At 38.7% G+C, this 20,328-nt stretch overlaps 1 protein-coding gene across 11 annotated transcripts in view; it reads right to left on the bottom strand.

Annotated features, from left to right (window-relative positions):
* The window catches only part of ASPH (aspartate beta-hydroxylase), a 221,055-nt gene that overhangs the window by 14,413 nt on the left and 186,314 nt on the right, over positions 1–20,328 (bottom strand). For all 11 annotated transcript variants that reach the window (XM_069465561.1, XM_069465562.1, XM_069465563.1 and 8 more), the window contains one exon: positions 11,081–11,216. In XM_069465561.1, coding sequence (XP_069321662.1) covers positions 11,081–11,216 — 136 coding nt within the window. The remainder of the gene's footprint in view (positions 1–11,080; positions 11,217–20,328) is intronic.

Genomic DNA, 20,328 nt, shown 5'->3' with positions numbered 1-20,328 from the left:
AAAATAATTGTTAGAAACAAATCACAGTAAAGCTTTAACTCACCCCTTTGGACCGTATGCGATCTACGTAGTCATCCTCCGTGTAGGATTGAGCAGGTTGAGTGAACACAAGACCCCAGGTCTTGTTCCCATAGATGGTGACTGACAGGGCAAGGATCCCAATTCTCCACCCAGTGCTGCACTATTTGACTAAGGGTGTCTCATGGACAAGGCACATGCTAAATACAGTTGACCTTTGAACAACGTGGGGGTTAGGCTTGCCCACCCTTGCGCAGTTGAAAATTGGTATATAACTTTTGACTCCCCCAAAACTGAACTACTAATAACCTACTGTTGACCAGAAGCCTTACTGATAACATAAACAGTAGATTAACACATATTTTGTATGTTATATGTATTACCTATTGTATTCTTACAATAAAGTAAGCTAGCAAAATGAAAATGTCATCAAGAAAATCTTAAAAGACATTTACAGTGCTATACTGTATTTTTGATACTGCAAGTTTATGTCACCTGTTTACAAGATGGGCCATCTGTCTGAAATGTGGGCAACTGTAGCTGCAGACCTCTACCTACGGGACACATTCAGCAATTCAACTTCCTCCTGTAATGTCATGACTTTTCTCTGCTTCTTGTGAGCACTTCCACCACCACTAGTGGCACTTCATATGGGTCCCATGGTGTTACTAAAAATTTATGGTACTCTACTAAACACAAAGAAAAATATGCAAGAACCACGAGAGATCACTCTACTAAACACAAAGAAAAATATGCAAGAATCACGAGAGATCACTTTTTACTGCAATATGAAGTTTACAGGAGAGATGAACTGCTCACGTAGAGATGATTAGCGTCACAGGGAGTTTTAAGTGGATACGCGTAACATTTGAGCTCATTGCAATAGCAACAGGAGGTGGCTATGAAATTATTACAGAAATACAGTATGTGCTACAGTTAATTTTATGCAGTTACAATTTAATACTGCATCTTTATCCTTGTTTACATTTCTTTTGACTGCAAATGGTACCATATATAGTCTGTGTTTGTGTATGTTTTCATAAATTTTAACTTTTTATAATAGATTTGTGGATATTTTATGGCAGTAAATAATAAAACAGACTAGTATCTACATATATTTTATAGATTCATATCTTTTTAATTTTTTGATATTCTAGGCTACAAGGTTCATCTGTTTTTTCCCATTGTTACAAATCTCCAAAAAAATTTCCTATATATTTATTGAAATGTGCATATAAGTGGACCCATACAGTTCAAATCTATATGGTTCAAGGGTCAATTGTATTAATTTTTCCCCCTGTGGCAGGCAGAATAATGGCCCCCTCCCAAAGATGTTCACTCCTGAATCCCAGGAACCTGTGAATATGTTACCTTTCGTGCAAGGGGGAATTAAGGTTGCAGATTAGCATTGAGATTTCTGATCAGCTGACCTTAAAATAAGGAGATTATCCAGGGTTAATTGGGTAGGCCACAATCACAGCATCCTTAAATGTGGGAGAGGGAGGCAGAGGGGTTAGTGTCTGAGTGATACAGAAGGAGAAAGACCCCATGGGTCATTGCTGGCTTTGGAGATGGAAGGGGCCCCCAGCCAAGGAAGGTGGGCAGCCTCTGGAAGCTGGGCCTGCAGAAGAAACGTATTCCTGAAGACACTTTTATCTTCAGATAAAAGTAAGACCCCTTGCAGACTTCTGACCTCCAGAACTATAAGATAATACATGTTCTTGTTTCTGAAGCTGCTAAATTGTGGTAATTTGTTACAGCAGCCACAGGAAACTAATACATCCTAAGGAAGGAAAATAGCTTATATTTCTAACCTAAAATCCATTTCTAGGACTATACTGAAGAGTTACCAAAATATTATTTTTAATTGGAATGTAATATCTTTTTCAATGTCCAGGTCATCCTTTATAAATTTATAAAGAATAAGACTTAACATAAAGAGGGGGAGGAGCTCTTTGAGAGATGATGTTTTCTGTGTGTGACCATATCAGGAACACAGATTCTGGGATGTGTCTTCAGCATCGTGGACTACGCAGATTTCTTCACACTCTATAAAGCCACTGTTTACTAGGAAGGATGTGCTCAGAATGGATACGGCATCATTTGCTCTCATGGGGGAATGCAACAATAGATTTTTTAAAAGGCAGAAACATTGTATTTCCTTATTCAAGATTCCCAAAAGGGAATGCTCCATCTAAAACTGAATTTAATTTTTTTTAATTAATGTTAGTCATGTCCTAAGATAATCATATACTGAGAATAAAATGAGTTACAAAAAATGCAACTTAAAAGTATTTGCCTCAACCAAATGGAGCTTGGCATTTGAGAAAACAGCTCTTTCTAAGCAATCTTTTCGCCTCTTAATTGAGTAAAATGTTAGTTGTTAATTTGCATTATTAATGGAGTACCCCAAATGAATTGAATGATAAATATCAGTTTGGATGAAGATTACACAAACATACACATGAGCCATCTTAAAGCATTTTTAAATGCTGGCTTCCCATGCTTTCCTGTGCACAGGGTCTGGGACTGCTTGGCAGGAGGCCCCGATTCTGGGTTCTGTGCTGTCCAGGCAGCAGTTAAGTGAAGCCTGGTGGCTTGAGGACTTGCCACAAGCACGGTGGTGAGGGCTGAGATGTGCCACTTGGAGAAAAGGTGTGCCTTACCTGAGTGACAGGTAACGGACGGGTAACTGAACAGATTGCGTCACTAAGATTTGCACTTGGTCAAGACTAGATGACAGAGTACTTCTAGCCCTTTACACACACACATATTTTTCTAGTCCATAAACACAGATTTTCTGTAGGGGAAAAGCTGTGCAGTAGGTGGTTGACATTCACAGATTGCCACTGGTAGTTTTAACTACTCGGACACGATCATGAGGGTCCAAGGAAAGCAACAACAGTTCTGTGGTGCTCGCCACGGGGCAGGAACTGCTCTGCAGGCCGAGAGTAACGTACCTGATGTCCACAGCACCCAGTAAGGGAGGCACTATTAGTGATGTATTTTATGGAAGGGAAACTGAGGCACGGAGGGGTCACATAGTAAATGGCGCAGTGGGAATTCCAACCTAGCCAGACAAGACCCAGAGTTCACGCTCTTAACTAGGACCACATCTCCGTTACTGTCATTATTACATAGTGTGCTCTGCTTATGTAGTAAACAAGTATTAATGGTGTCACTATCACATATTGGATAACTGTGTGTCAGATTGTTGTCTAGTGCTCATTGATCCTAGTACCAATCCCATACTTGCGGCACTATTTCCATTGCTATTTTTCAGATGAGGAATTTGAGGCTCAGAGATTCAGGAACATGCCCACATCACGCAGCTAACAAGTGGGATCCGGGACTCTAAATTAGAACTGTTGGTTTCCAAAGCCTGTGCTTTAAAGTATAATTTCTCATCCTGTTGCATCGTGGATTAGAGGGCAGCTGTGCAGGAGCAAACCAGTTAATGCAATGTGAGGAGAAATGCCCAGCATCTACAACTCAGCGTGGCTTTGTTGTTTGTATTATTTCTCACCAAGTTTAAAGTAACTCTGAAGAAGGAGTAAACTTTGTTTCTTTGGGAAATGGCCTGGGAAAGAGATCTAACTGCTAATGAAAAAGTGAAAGAATCATTTGAATCTATCGCTTACATGTGAATATATATTATGAGGGATGCTCATGGAGCTGGGGCCCTGGGTTGTATGTTTCCTAAGTTTCAAGGCTCTATTGCTGGGGTTCCACCTTGCACGACAACTCTGATCAGTTGATAGTGGCTGCCAACAAGGCTACGCTGAGAGGATTTGGAGGTCCCGCTTCAGCTCATTCTGAAAGGCTACTGGGATTGGTTAGCACCATTTTCCATGGCGTGGGCTCTAGAGGAAAGAATGACTGCACATGTGTGGCATAGTTCAATCATTGCTGGTGACAATTATGAAAATGTGAACAAAACAGATGTTCCATAATGTGTTCACATAGCAATTTAAAAACATATTTGTGGAGAAAAAAATAAGTATTTATATTTGCTGATTCTTTTTTTGTCCCCCTCAACTCCAAAAAGCTGATCCTTTAAAAAGGAATACAGTTCAGTATTTTTTTCTTTTTTTTTTGAGACAGAGTCTCACTCTGTTGCCCAGGCTAGAGTGCCGTGGCGTCAGCCTAGCTCACAGCAACCTCAAACTCCCGGGCTCAAGCGATCCTCCTGCCTCAGCCTCCCGAGTAGCTGGGACTATAGGCATGCGCCACCATGCCCGGCTAATTTTTTCTGTATATATTTTTAGTTGTCCATATAATTTCTTTCTATTTTCTTAGTAGAGACGGGGTCTGGCTCTTGCTCAGGCTGGTCTCGAACTCCTGAGCTCAAACCATATGCCCGCCTCAGCCTCCCAGAGTGCTAGGATTATAGGCATGAGCCACCGCGCCCGGCCCAGTTCAGTACTTATTAAACTACTTGGAGACTGTATCAGTTTGCTAGGGCTGCTGTAACAAAACACCACAGACTGGGTGGCTTAAACAATAGAAATTTATTTTCTTACAGTTCTGAAGACCGTAAGTCCAAGATTAAGGTGTTGGCAGGCTTCGTATCTCCTAAGGCCTCTCTTCCTGTCTTGCAGAAGGCCACCTTCTTGCTGTGTCCTCATATGTCCTCGTCTCTGCACGCACATCCCTAGTGTCTCCTCTTTTTATAAGGACATCAGTCCTATTGAATCAGGGACCCACCCTTATGACGTCATTTCATCTTAACTACCTCTTTAACGGCCCTATCTCAAATACCGTCACATTGGGGGTTAGGGCTTCAACATATGATTTTTTTTTTTTTTTTTTTTTTTTTTTGAGACAGAGTCTCACTCTGTTGCCCAGGCTAGAGTGAGTGCCGTGGCGTCAGCCTAGCTCACAGCAACCTCAAACTCCTGAGCTCAAGCGATCCTCCTGTCTCAGCCTCCCGAGTAGCTGGGACTACAGACATGCACCACCATGCCCGGCTAATTTTTTCTATATATATTTTTAGCTGTCCATATAATTTCTTTCTATTTTTAGTAGAGATGGGGTCTCGCTCTTGCTCAGGCTGGTCTCGAACTCCTGAGCTCAAACGATCCGCCCACCTCGGCCTCCCAGAGTGCTAGGATTACAGGCGTGAGCCACCGCGCCCGGCCAACATATGATTTTTTGTGGGGACACGACTGCATGCATGGCAGAGACCTACCATGATTTCACTTCCAATTTGGATAGAAACAAAACTTCCAGCCACAGCTTCAGGTCTTCAACTACCCAGCAGCACACTTCCCTCACTAGACTTAGACAACCTTTAAGTCTTCACTAAGCTAGATGTTCACTGCCTCTCTGTCTGGATTGGAGCTCTCAGTGCTGCCAGGCCAACGGGCCTGCTGCCTGCCCCTCACCCCGCCAGGTTCTCCCCCGCCCTGCCCCTTCCATTCCTGGATTCCCTCTCCTCTATTTCTGAGCCACAGCACCTGACATGGCATCTGCCTTCCGGGATTCCATCCCGCTTCCAAGTAAGCTATGACTGTGCTTGTCTTCAAAATTATTCTTTATGTTATAAATTTGTTTACAGAAAATAATTACTGGATTTCCCTCCTAGAAGCCTGGAACCACAAACCAAAGGCCACAGAGAACCTTAATGAATCTTCCCCAAAGGGAAACTATGTATGTTATATTCTTTTATGATAGTAAAACAAAACTAGAAATTAATTTTAAAAGTTGAAGCAACTGCACAGATTGGAAAACACATGCTTATCTCACACACACACACATATCTAAATTATTTTCGTTCAAAATACAAATCAGGACAGAAATGCAGTCTTTATTTGATAATAATTCACGTAAAAATATCATACATTATAGCTTATGGAATGCATCTAAAGCTGTATCTAGAGGTTAGTTCATAGCCTTAAACACTTTTATTAACAAAGAAGAAAGGGTGAAAATAAATTTACTAAGGTGTGCTACTCAAAATATTTAAAAGAACAATAAAATAAGCAACAAAAAGAACAAAAGGAGGAAGAAAAAATATAAAAGCAGGAATAGAAAACATAATCGTATTATATACGAGAAGTAATATGAGTTTTCTAAACAACAGAACTCGGTCACACTTGGAAAAAAAAAAAAAACAACAACATGCAAATTCCATTCAATGGGAAGAACAATTTAACAAAGATACTAAGAAAGAAAAAACATAATAAATTACTGAGTAGTTAATGGAAAATCAGGTATAATCCACCTATATGAAAACTTAAATGTCAAAATGTTACCTCCAACCAAATTATTTCTCTATTATTTATTTTCTTTCCTAATACTTTTATGTGCCCTAAAATACTTCACATATTTTGATTTTATCAAAGAACCTTGTTTTTTCTTTTTCTTTTTTGGAGAGACTACAGTTTCTGGAAACTATCTCTAGGATACGTGCTATTCTGAAGCATTGCTCCAAGAGGCCTGGTAGCTTCTGTGAAGTATAAGGATGTTAACAGAATCAAAGTATCAGGTGAACACTTAAATGTCAATGGAATTGACTTATTATAGTGATATGCCAAAAATAAATTAGCATGTTACCCACATACAGATTGTACAGTTCCTTTAAAAAAAATCTTTTTTTTCTCCCCATCACCTCAGGCATTTATCATCTCTTTGTGTTAGGAACATTCCAGTTCCACTCTTTTAGTTATTTTAAAGTATACCCTAACTTACTGCTGATTATAGTCACTTTGTTGTGCTATCAAGTACTGCTCATTCTATGTAACTATCTAACTATATTTTTGCGCCCATTAACCATCCCCACTTTATCCTTTCTCCTCCCCACTACATTTTTCAGCTTCTGGTAACCATCATTTTACCCTCTGTCTCCATGAGATCAATTGTTTTCAATATTCAGCTCCCATATATGAGTGAGAACATCTGAGATTTGTCTTTCTGTGCTTGGCTTATTTCACTTAACATAATGTTCTCCAGTTCCATCCATGTTTTTGCAAATGGAAAGATTTCATTCTTTTCTGTGGCTGTGTAGTATTCCATTGTGCACATGTATCATAATTTCTTTATCCATTCATCCATTGATGGACATTTAGGTTGATTCCAAACCTTGGCTACTATGAATAGTGCTGCAGTAAACATGAGAGTGTAGATATCTTTTTGATGTACCAAATTCCCCTTCTTTGGATAGATACTTGGTAGTGGTATTGCTAGGTCCTTTGGTGGTTCTTTTTTTTATTATTATTCTTATTTCAGCATATTGTGGGGGTACAAAAGTTTAGGTTATGTATATTGCCCTTGCCCCCCCCAACCCCCCAAGTCAAAGCTTCAAACGTGTCCATCCCCTAGACAGTGCATATCACACTCATTATGTATGCATACACCCATCCCCTCCCCCACCCACATCTGGCTGACACCCGATCAATGTTATTTCTAAATGTGCTCTTAGGTGATGATCAGTGAAACCAATTTGATGGTGAGTACATGTGGTGCTTATTTTTCCATTCTTGGGATACTTCACTTAGTAGAATGGGTTCCAGCTCTTTCCAGGAAAATACAAGAGGTGCTATATCACCATTGTTTCATATAGCTGAGTAGTACTCCATGGTATACATATACCACACTTTATTAATCCACTCATGTATTGATGGGCACTTGGGTTGTTTCCACATCTTCGCAATTGTGAATTGTGCTGCTATAAACATTCGGGTGCAGATATCTTTGTTATAGAATGTCTTTTGTTCTTTTGGGTAGATGCCCAATAATGGGATTGCTGGATCGAATGGTAGGTCTACTTGTATCTGTTTAAGGTATCTCCATATTGCTTTCCACAGAGGTTGCACTAGTTTGCAGTCCCACCAGTAGTGTATGAGTGTTCCTGTCTTTCCGCATCCATGCCAACATTTGTTGTTATGGGACTTTTTGATAAGGGCCATTCTCACTGGAGTTAAGTGATATCTCATTGTGGTTTTGATTTGCATTTCCCTGATGATTAGAGACGTTGAGCATTTTTTCATAAGTTTGTTGGCCATTCTTCTGTATTCTTTTGAAAAATTTCTATTCATGTCCTTTGCCCACTTTTTGATAAGATCATTTGATTTTTTCTTGCTGATTTTCCTGAGTTCTAAATAGATTTTAGTTATCAGTCCTTTATTGGATGTGTAGCATGCGAAAATTTTTTCCCATTCTGTAGGTTGTCTGTTTACTCTCATGATAGTTTCTTTGGCTGTGCAGAAGCTTTTTAATTTAATCAGGTCCCATTTATTTATTTTTGTTGTTGCTGTGATTGCCTTTGGGATCTTCTTCATAAATTCTTTCCCTAGGCTGATGTCTATAAGACTTTTTCCAGCAGTTTTTCTAGAATTCTTATAGTTCCATGCCTTAGGTTTTAGTCTGTTATCCACTGTGAGTTGATTTTCGTGAGAGGTGAGAGGTGTGGATCCTGTTTCAGTCTTCTGCATGTGGCTATCCAGTTTTCCCAGCACCATTTACTGAATAAGGATTGGTTTTCCCAGTGTATATTTTTGTCTGCTTTGCCAAAGATTAGATGGCTATATGAAGACGGTTTTATATCTGGGTTCCCAGTTTTGTTCCATTGGTCTATGTCTGTTCTTGTGCCAGTATCATGCTATTTTAGTTACTATAGCCTTATGGTATAGCTTGAAGTCTGGTAAACTGATGCCTCCCAATTCAATAAACAAATTCAGCAAAGTCTCAGGTTACAAAATCAGTGTACACAAAACAGTAGCATTCCTATATGCCAACAACAGTGAAATGAAAACCGAATCAAAGACTCAATACCCTTCACAACAGCAACAAAGAAAATAAAATACCGAGGAATATATTTAACTAAGGAGGTGAAAGATTTCTACAGGGAGAATTATAAAACACTGAGGAAGGAAATAGCAGAGGACGTAAACAGGTGGAAAACCATACCATGCTCATAGATTGGCAGAATCAACATTGTTAAAATGTCTATACTACCAAAAGTGATTTACAGATTCAACGCAATCCCTATTAAAATGCCAACATCATTTTTCACAGATCTAGAAAAAATAATTCTATGCTTCATATGGAGCCACAGAAGACTCCATATAGCAAAAGCAATCTTAAGCAAAAAGAACAAATTGTTGTAGGTTTTTTGATTTGAGGTTACCATGAAGCTTGCAAAAAACATTTTGTAACCAATTATTTTAAACACGTGACAACTTTGCTTACAAACAAATAAACAAGCAAACAGAAATATAACAGAAATTCTACCCTTTAATACCTTCCCCCCCTGCTTTTGAACTTTTTATTGTTTCCATCCATATCTTTTTATACTCTCTCTCAAAAAGTTGTTGTAGTTATTTTTCACAAATTTGTCTTTTAGTCTTCCTCCCCCAGATATAGGTGGTTTATATACCACAATTACAGCAATAGAGTATTCTGTATTTGTGTACTGACTGTTAGCAGTGAGTTGTATACCTTCAGATGATTTCTTATTGTCCATTAATGTCTTTTCTTTCAGATTGAAGAACTCCTTTTAGCATTCCTTGTAGGACAGGTCTGGTGTCAATGAAATGTTTCAGCTTTTGTTTTTCTAGTAGAGTCTTTATTTCTCCTTCGTGTTTCAAGGATATTTTTGCAGGATATAATATTCCAGGGTTAAGGTTTTTTTCCTTCAGCACTTTGAATATGTCACGCCACTCTCTCCTGGTCTGTAAAGTTTCCACTGAGAAGTCTACTGCCAGATGTATTGGAGTTCCTTTATGTTATTTATTTTTTTCTTTTTTCTTGCTTCCCTTATGACCTTTTCTTTACCCATGTCCTTCAGGAACTTGAATATTAAGTGCCTTGAGGTAGTCTTTTTTGGGTTAAATCTGCTTGGTGCTCTATGATCTTCTTATACCTGAATATTGATATTTTTCTCCAGGTTTGGAAAGTTCTCTGTTATTATTTCTTTGAATAAACTTTCTACTCTAATCTCTCTCTCTACCTCCTCTTTAAGATAACTATTAGATTAGTCATTTTGGGGCTATTTTCTAGATCTTGTAGGCACACTTCATTCTTATTTCTTTTTTGTCTTCTGTGTATTTTCAAGTAGCCTGTATTCAAGCTCACTAATGCTTTTTTCTGCTTGCTCAATCTTATTCCCTGTATCTCCATTTAAAAAAAATCTTGTTGGCAAAAATATGACAGTCACTTGAAATTACTTGATCTCCCCTTGGGTGGATATACCCTTGAAAACATTACTAACACAGTTCCTCTTGTTCTTACATAGAAATAATTCTGAAAACATAATTGAGAGAAACCACTGTCCTTATTTATCCTTTAATGTAAATTAAATGCATATCATATTCTGAATTTGTTTAGTGTAGCTGAAGATGTGCAGCAATGCTGTTTAGTCTTCAAAATGAATTTACTTTTCTTTAGCTATTGTTAACCCAGGCCAACTCAACTTTTCAAGAAGACAATTAGAGAGAGCCTTGAAGATAAAATTCAATGTTTCTTATTATTAATTCATTGAACACACACACACATATTGGAGGCCCATCTGTGTGCCTGGACCTGGGTTAAGCTCACGAGATGCAAAGTTGAATATGAACCACTTCTTATTCATGAAGAGCTCCGATGGCAGTTACTATTGACTTGTCACTCTGGGGTGTTACTATTTCTAGCAGTTCTTGCCCATGGTGATATTGTCTTGGCATGCAACGTCACCTCCATTTTACAGGAGCAAATAGCGTTTGAGGATGCTCCTGTCTAAGACATTGATAACACGTGGTAGACTTTTCGGTTATGCCTACACAGTAGGGTTACTGTCAGTAACACATCATTCAACAGGAAAGACCAAGAAAATCAAAATGCTAGTTATAAATATTTATCCCAATACACATGTGAATACACACACACACACACACACACACATTTATATGTGCACACATACACAAACAAGAGCTCAGATGTAGTTTTTAAAAACAATGACAGGATTTCAAAACTCTAGGTTTTCTGGGCCATCTCCTTTAAGTTTGGGAATCCCAGGAAGTATCACAAGATACTATAAGATCACGGGCCACAGAGAACCATCTAGAAGTCGGGAGCTCACCTTGCTGCCACAGTGTAAACTGGCTCCAGTCTCCCTTCTCCCTCAGGTTTTCGTCCTCAGGCAGGAAGAGGCCTTTGGCTTTATCCATCACTGCAAGGCCTTCATCTCGGATTAACTTCCAGTGTCGTTCTAAGGACTAGAGAGAAGATCTGGCTTTATTAGACTGAAAATGTGCCTGGTGGAACACCTTATGATGACTCTCAGATTTTTTTTTTTTGGTTTGTTTAATAAAATAATGAAATTTTGCTCTCATCTAGATTGCTTATGTTTCAATTTTCTCTGGGACCTCTTGTCATAGGTATATATAAAAAACTCATTATTTTTCAGAACCAATGTTTTGCAGCATAAAAATTTCAATAATTCCTAGAACCTTCAGGGAAGAACCCCCTCCACAAGTTGTTTTATGTTTTATCTAAAGACTTTTGTTTTTTAAACGACAACCTGATAAGAGTATTGATCTTGTTCATCATACTACATTGGTCCTCTACAATAAACTCCGTGTGACACTCCAGCATCCAAGCTGGAATACAGTTCACAGATTTCACTTCACCTTTCAATAGAATTCCTTACAAAGATGCCATTCAGCATGGTAAATATTAATTAAACTTTCAAAGGCATCAGAAAAGCATCCATGGGAACATTTGATAAGTTATAAAATTAGCAGCAAAACAAAAGAAACAAATGTACTAGTGGTTAGAATTCAGCCACATAAAAATAGTTCATTGACTTCTCCTATATGAGGGAGTCTTGGCCCCTGCCAGAAAGCGGGCTAGTGACCAGCAGAGCCAGGAGTGCTGGGGGTGGGGCGGTGACTGCAGACCCTGCGGAGGACCCTGGGCAATCTTCACCCTGGCACTGTGCTGCGATTAGGGGTGGGAGCTGCAGGTGGGAGGAGGCAGGCAAGGCTGAGGTCTGAGCAGCAAACTGAGATGAACGGGCCATCCAGAGAACAGAATAAAAAACAGCTCTTCTACCATAGGAAAGAGACAAAGTTGTATAGAAAAGTAGGATTTTGAAATGTTAATAATTTCAATCATTTCTATGTTACATGAAATAGTTGAGTATGTGGATTCATGGTCAGAGAGGGACATACTAGCCGATTTCAACAATAATCAGGGGCCAGATATGCAGGTTAAGCATTTCTAATCCAAAATTTCAAAACTTGAAATGTTCCAAAATCCGAAATCTTTTGAGTACCAACTTGATGCTCAAAGAAAATGCTAATCACAGAATTTTTGATTTTGGATTTTCAGATTAGGGATGTTCAACCAGTAAGTGCAAGGCAAACTTATAAGTAACTATAAGGCAAAAAATTCCAAAATCTGAAACACTTCTGGTCCCAAGGATTTTAAGTGACTCAAAAACATGGGACTAGAACTAATAAGTTACAAACTAAGAAAAAGATGTTAATGCAGAAATTGAAAACAACAATTAGCACGCTCCAAAAATAGATTGGGTTGCCTTGTAAAACATGGGTCTTTATCTTTTGAATTAGGCAAGCAAAATGACCAATTACTGGGCAGAGCGAAGCACGAGATAATGTGTGAGGTGTCTTTAGCATGCTTTGTGAATTCATGAGTCCGTGCAGGAAAACAAGGAGTCATGATGGCCGCAGAGGCAGAGGGTTCTGACAAAGACAGACACTGTGATTTGTGTGGAACACGGTGCCACACCCAGTCACCTTAGGGAACACTTGGTATCATGTGAAAACATTAGGGTTATTAAAATATTCTAGGGCAAGAGAGAGATTTTGATTAAATATTGATTTTATAATTCTATTTCTGTGACATCCACCCATTGATGTGTGTCAACATCTACACCTGCTCCTCGCTCGGCGTGGTTACCCACATTTAGTGCTCAGTTTGCCAACTAGTTTCCATATTCATCCCAAGTAGGAAGCTAGTAAGTGGCAAGTTAAATAATGCATTTCAATAAAGAGATACTCAAAAGCCCTCATTTTGACAGACCCCCAGATTGAGAGAATACAATGGTTTTGTCAAAAATCCCAAGAGCACGAAAAGGAAAGAAAATGCACGGCAAGGTTTTGCAGTAGGTTCACATCTTTTCAAATGCACCTAAATTGCCAACACTCACGGTGGTTATTGTAACGTGTTCATGTTGCTAGATAAATCTGTTAGATTCTTGTTAAACTGTCACATAGAGGAGGAGAGAATTACCTCTCTAACACATGAAATTACTTTTCAAATGAGGTTATTGGCGCCTTATAAGGGCAAGCTCTTCCTCTCTTGCTTCCTGGTATTTTAGAAGTTTCTTTTATTTCTTTTGAAAGCTGATTTAGGGGCATGGTTTGAAACAGCTGATCTTTTGTTACTAAAATAGGGCACAAAGCCCTGGGGGAAAAATGTTAAAGTGATTGCATCACTCAATACAATTTAATTTTTTTTACTTAAGAATAGGCTGTCTTTTTTATATGTGAAATGTTGTCATTCCTGCCCCTTCACCCCAGCCTCCCCTGGGAAGGGTTGACAAGGTACTTTTCTACGAGTAGTAATGAATTTCTTTAAAAACTTTTTTTTATTTTCCCTTGTTATTTGTGGCATACAAGTGTTGGATGACAGACTCATGCTCAAACGGAGCAACTTGGTGCAGAAGGGTCTCCAAACACCTGTAATAAAATGACACCAGACGTGCTCAATACTGACCAAGCACTGAATAGATTTTAGTTTATTTTCATTAAAAACAGCCACTTATTACTTTCTGAGTTCAATACTTTGTCATAGAATTTTGCAATTGGAAGAAACCACACTGTTAACCTAGATGAAATTTTTTCACTTTAGGGATGAGAAAATGACTCTCGGAGTGGTTAATGAACCAGGCACCCCACAGTCTGGTGGGCAGCACAGCTAGTGCCAGAAGTCGGCTCTGCTGGCTGTCCCTTGATTACTCCTAAGGCCCCTGTGGGAGGAGAGGCACAAGGGTTTCAGGCTGTGGTGGACTGGGGGGCCCTGCTCCTCTCTGGAGCACGAGACCAACTGTGGGTCCCCACAGCCTCCCACACACAATGATCTACTGGGCGCCCATCAGTGTGGGCAGTGGTCAGGATGGAGCACTAGCGAGGTGCCCGGAGAGCAATGAGCTTCCCGCCGAGCACCGTGCAGAAGGCAAGCCTCCAAGGCAGTCCACATCCTTGACTAGTGGGAGAAACCGGGCGAACCAAAAGATCCCACCAGTTAAATCTGGTGACATAAAGAAAAACACAGGCCGGGCGTGGTGGCTCATGCCTGTAATCCTAGCACTCTGGGAGGCCGAGGTGGGTGAATCTCTAGAGGTCAGAAGTTCGAGACCAGCCTGAGAAAGAGTGAGACCCCGTCTCTACTAAAAATAGAAAGAAATTATCTGGACAACTAAAAATATATAGAAAAAATTAGCTGGGCATGGTGGCACATGCCTGTTGTCCCAGCTACTCGGGAGGCTTAGGCAGGGGGATTGCTTGAGCCCAGGAGTTTGAGGTTGCTGTGAGCTAGGCTGACGCCACCGCACTCACTCTAGCCCGGGCAACAGTGCGAGACTGTCTCAAAAAAAAAAAAAAAGAAAGAAAGAAAAGAAAAACACAAAGATAAAACAATCATAATCTCCTACGTGTTTGATGTAAACATTTTTTTGATCAAAGTAATGACTGTGCTTGGGAGTGTTTTCCAACATTGGAAAGATATGACAAGGGCTCTTATGGGGAGAGAAATCTGGGATGGGACCTGAGGATGTTGTTTTAAAGCACAAACCAAGGAATCATTTTATATAAAATTCAGGATTACAGGAAATTAAAGACCTAACTTAATTACACAGGGAGTGTGTGTGTGTGTGCTGAGGACCTGCTTCCTGGTTCGTAGACAGCCGTCTTCTCACTGTCCTCCCTGGGGTCTCTTTGGGAAGGGCACTAATCCCCCGCAAGAGAGGTTTGCCCTCATGACCTAATCACCTCCCAAAGGCCCTACTTCTTAATACCAACACCCTGGGGGTTAGGTTTCAACATATGAATTTTGGGGGGTCACAGACATTCACACCATAGCAGAGTGTGTGTGCGTGTGTACGTACACACGTGTGGGCACATGTGTATGAGAGAGAGGGAGAGAATATAAAATTTACGTTCATTTTACTCAGTTGTCTGTGATAGCAAAATATTTCATTTTTAAGGAAATTCCAATAGAAACTTGAAGCCTCGCAAAGAGCAAGGAATGCCTACATTTTTAAAGGTCTCCTCTAAAATATTACTTTCTTGACCCTAAATTCATCCATTTTATAAAACTGAAAAGAGAAACAAACGAATAGTATTGGTATTTCAGTTGGCTGTCCAGAAGACAATGGCTTCGAATTCTCATTTCTTTTTGTGGTAAAAGAGACTTTGGGAAGCAGAGATTTGATGCTTCTGCAGGGACACACGGCTTCATAAACCCAACAGCAGCATTTGCCTGTGCGTTAAACCTCGGCTATATTTGGCACTCTAGGCATCGATACATGGACTTTCCAGTTCCAAGCATCATGAAACCTACATGCCCCAGCTCTCCTGAATCCCAACCCTCCATCCAGTCAAGAGCACTTTCCTCACCTTCCCGGACAGCTCGCTCATCTAAATGACATGTTTATATGGCTATTCTTGATTTGTTAATTTTAGACAGTATCTCTCATCTATTAGGGAAGGTTAACGATTTAACAATTTGATGTCTTCTTCTTTTCCTTCTTCTCCATCCTTGGCAATACAGTCAATTTCACAAATCTTTCATACCTCTGGGTAAATTCACATTCAGGTTTTATAATATTATGACAATGAGGTATCATTCACACTTGAGCTATAATGATTACACTTCATTTCACATGCAGTTTTTTTTTATTCTGCCCCTTTTTTGTTGGTTTAATTTTCTAATGCACCTAACACTACTTCTTCACTAACTCTGAGATAAAATATCATTTTTATACTCTCAGATTTTATACTCTGAGTATAAAAATCTCTATACTACCCTTTGCCAAAAAACATCATATAATCTATTTACTTTCTTTCTCTCTTTTTCTGAAGGTAATTCTTCAGCAGCCATCTGCCTTGCTCTCATCTGGACCATCTGCTGTCTGAGCTTGCTGGACAAAGGTCACCGTGGAACTGCCCTTGGCCTCTACGTGGTATTGGGCTCCCTAATCATTCAGCTAATTGTTTCTGAGGAAGGACACACCACAGGCAAAACTGAATTTCTAAAAATATCTGAAGCTGTTCTTTTCTTACACTTGATTGAAGGTCTGACTGTGTACAGTTAGGTATTTAGGTAGTAAATTTACTGTTAGTAAATAATTTCTTTTAATAACTTTTTCTTGTTATCTAGTGTGATTACTATTTTATTTTTATTTTAAAATATTTAGTTGATAAAGAATATATTTAAGGTGTACATGATTATTTGAGATATGCATACATTGTGCAATGATTACCACAATCAAATTAACACACCCAGCGCCACCCATGCTATATATTAGAGCCCTAGAACTTGTTTGTCTTGTAACTTAAACCTTTGTACCCTTTGATCAACATCTCCCCATTTCCCCTACTCTTCAGCCCCTGGCAACCACCATTCTACTCTTCGCTTCTGTGAGTTTGACCGTTTTTAGATTCCACATGTAAGTGAGACCATAAAGTATTTGTCTTTCTGTGTCGGGCTTATTTCACTCAACATAATGACTTCGAGGTTCATTCATGTTGTCACAAATGCAAGATATTCTTTATAAAGGCCAAATAATATCTCATTGTGTTTATACACTACAATTTTTAAATCCATTCATCTGCTGATAGACATGTAGGTTGTTTTCATATAGTGACTAAATAATGCTGCAATTAACAGGGGGCTGCAGGTATCTCTTGGAGATACTGATTTCATTTCCCTTGGTTATATACCCAGAAGGAGATTGCTGGTGTATATGGTAGTTCTATTTTTAATTTTTTGAGGAACCTCATACTGTTTTCTATTACGGCTGCATCAGTTTACATTCCCACCAACAGTGTATAGGAGCTCCCTTTTCTCCACACCCTCACCAGCACTTATCTCTTGTCTTTATCATAATAACAGCCATCTAACAGGTGCGAGGTGTTATCTCACTGTGGTTTTGATTTGCATTTCTTTGAGATTAGTGATGTTGAGCATCTTTTCATACACTTCTTGGCCATTTGTTTATCTTTTTTGGAAAACTGTCTATTCAGATCCTTTGTCAATTTTTAAATTGGGTTATTTCATTTTATTTTACTTTGCTATTGAGTTGCATGAGTTCCTTATATATTTTAGGTATTAATCCCTTATCAGATATATGGTTTGCAAACATTTTCTCCCATTCTGTAGTTTCTCCTTCATTTTGTTGATTGTTTCCTTTGACCTGCAGAAGCTTTTTAGTTTGATGTAGTCCCACTTGTTTATTTTTGCATATCTTGCCTGTGCTTTTGGTGGCATATCCAAAAAACTGTTGCCAAGACTGATGTCTTTTTATAATTTTGAAAGCATTGCTCCATTACATTGTAACTTTCAGTGTTGCTATTGGGAAATCTCATGTCTTTTATTATAGATTTTCCTGGCTGTCCCCACTTCTACTATTTTTCCCGCTGTAGAAGCTTCATAAAAGTCATTATGATATAGTGGTTAAGGGTGTAAGAAATGGAGCCAGCCTGCATGGTTTGGAAATCTGACTCTGCCACTTATTAGCTGTGTGATTGGGGGCAAGTTACTTAATGCTGTGCTTTAGGTTTCTCGTTTATAAAACTTCCCTCAAGAGTCTCTGAGAAGATTAAGTGTGCTGAAAAGTATCTGTGTCATATACAAGTACAGCTATGATGATAATGATGAGGACTTTAAGATCTTCTCTCTTTCTGGTTTCCTGAAATTTTATGACAACGTGCTTTGGTGTAAGGGCTAGACACCAAATGGCACTCTTCAATATGGAGACTCACATTTTGGAATTCTGGACCATCTTGGGCATTATTTAATAATTCTGTCTCTATTTCTTCCCCATTCTCTCTAGAACTCCTTTTGTCATTCTGTTGGACATGCTAAATTATCTAATTTTTTTACCTTTTCTATTTTCCATCTTTGCCTTTTTGTTTTTCCTTCTGAGCGATATTCTTCACTTAGCTTCTAATACCGCTATTGAATCTGTATTTGTACACATCACATTTTTAAATATGTAAGAACTCTTTCTGGGTCTTTCATTGTTCCTTTTTATAGTATCCTATTCTTGTTTTATGGATACACTATCTTCTCTTATTGCTCAGAGTATATCAGAGGTTTTAAGTTTGCTTTTGTGCCCCACATTTTAGCTATAGCATTCTTTTTGTTTGCTCTTCTTTTTTTAATTTCAAAATATTATGGGGGTACAAATGTTTGGATTACAAGGATTACTTTTGTATTGCTTGAGTCAAAGTTATAAGTGTGCCCATCACCCAGATAGTGCACATTATACTAGTGAGGTATGATTTCACCCATTCCCTCCACCCCCACCCACCTGCATGATTTCTACTGAGTTTTGCTTCCATCTCTGCACACAAGTGTTGATAAGTTAGTTACAACTTAATAGTGAGTGAATGTGGTATTTGTTTTTCCATTCTTGTGATACTTTACTTAGGAGGATGGTCTCCAGTTCCATCCAGATTGTTGCAAAAGGTATTAACTTATTTTTTTAAATTGCTGAGTAGTACTCCATGGTGTACATATAGCATATTTTATTAATCTACTCATGAACTGATGAGCACTTGGGTTGATTCTACATCTTTGTGATTGTGAATTGTGTTGCAGTAAACATTCTAGTGCAAATGCCTTTTTGACAAAATGACTTTTTTCCCCTGTGGATAAATATCCAGCAGTGGAATTGCTGTATCAAATGGTAGGTTGACTTTTAGTTCTTTGAGGAATCTCCATGCTATTTTCCATAGAGGTTGTACTAGTTTGCAGTTCCATCAACAGTGTATAAATGTTCCTTTCTCTCCGCATCCATGCCAGCATCTATGGTTTTGGGACTTTTGAGAAAAAACATTCTTATTAGGGTTAGGTCATATCTCATTGTAGTTTTCATTTGCATTTCCCTGATGATTAGTGACATGGAGCATTTTTTCATATGCTTATTGGTCATTAGTCTATCTTCTTTTGAAAACCTTCTGTTCAAGTCTTTTGCCCACTTTTTAATGGGGTTGTTTGATTTTTTTCTTGCTGATTTGCTTGAGTTCTTTGTAGATTCTGGTTATTAGCCCTTTATCAGATATATAGCATGAAAATATTTTTCTCCCATTCTGTAGGTAGTCTATTTGCTCTGTTGATTTATTTCCTTGGCTGTGCAGAAGCTTAACTTAATCAAGTCCCATTTATTTATTTTTGTTGTTATTGTGACTGCCCTTGGGGTCTTCTTCATAAATTCCTTGCTTTGGCCAATATCTAGAAGAGTTCTTCCAACATTTTCTTCTATAATTCTTATGGTTTCATGTCTTATATTTAAGTCTGTTATCTATCTTGAATTAATTTTTGTCAGTGGTGAGAGATATAGATCCTGTTTCAATCTTCTACATGTGGCTGTCCAGTTTTCCCAGAACCATTTATTGAATGGGGATTCTTTTCCCCAGTGTATATTGTTGCATGCTTTGTCAAAGATCAGATGGCAATATGTGGATGGTTTTACATTTGGGTTCTCTGTTCTGTTCCATTGGCCTATATCTCTATTTTTGTGCCAGTACCGTGCTATTTTGGTTACTATAGGCTTGTAGTATAGCTTAAAGTCTGGTAAATTGATGCCTCCCAATTTGTTCTTTTTGCTTAAGGTTGCTTTGGCTATTTGGGCTCCTTTCTGGTTCCAAATGAAGTGTAGGGTAATTTTTTCCAGATCTGTGAAAAATGGCAGCATTTTGACAGGGATTGCATTGAATATGTAAATCACTTTTAGTAGTATGGATGTTTTATCAATCTTGATTCTGCTGATTCATGAGCATGATATGTTTTTCCATTTGTTTACATCATCTGCTATTTCCTTCTTCAGTGAGTCATCATTCTTTTTGTAGAGATTTTTCACTTCCTTGGTTACATATATTCCTAGGTATTTTATTTTCTTTGTAGTTATTGTGAAGGGTATTGTGTCTTTGATTTGATTCTTAGCTTGTCTGTTGTTAGTGTATAGGAATGCTAATGACTTTTGTACATTGATACTGCAGCCTAAGATTTTGCTGAATTTATTTATCAGTTCCAGCAGTCGCTTGGTGGAATCTTTAGGGTTTTCTAGATATAAGA

Source organism: Eulemur rufifrons, chromosome 3 (assembly GCF_041146395.1).
Source record: "Eulemur rufifrons isolate Redbay chromosome 3, OSU_ERuf_1, whole genome shotgun sequence".
Classification (NCBI taxonomy): Eukaryota; Metazoa; Chordata; class Mammalia; order Primates; family Lemuridae; genus Eulemur; species Eulemur rufifrons.
This window is presented reverse-complemented; position numbering and strand designations above follow the sequence as displayed.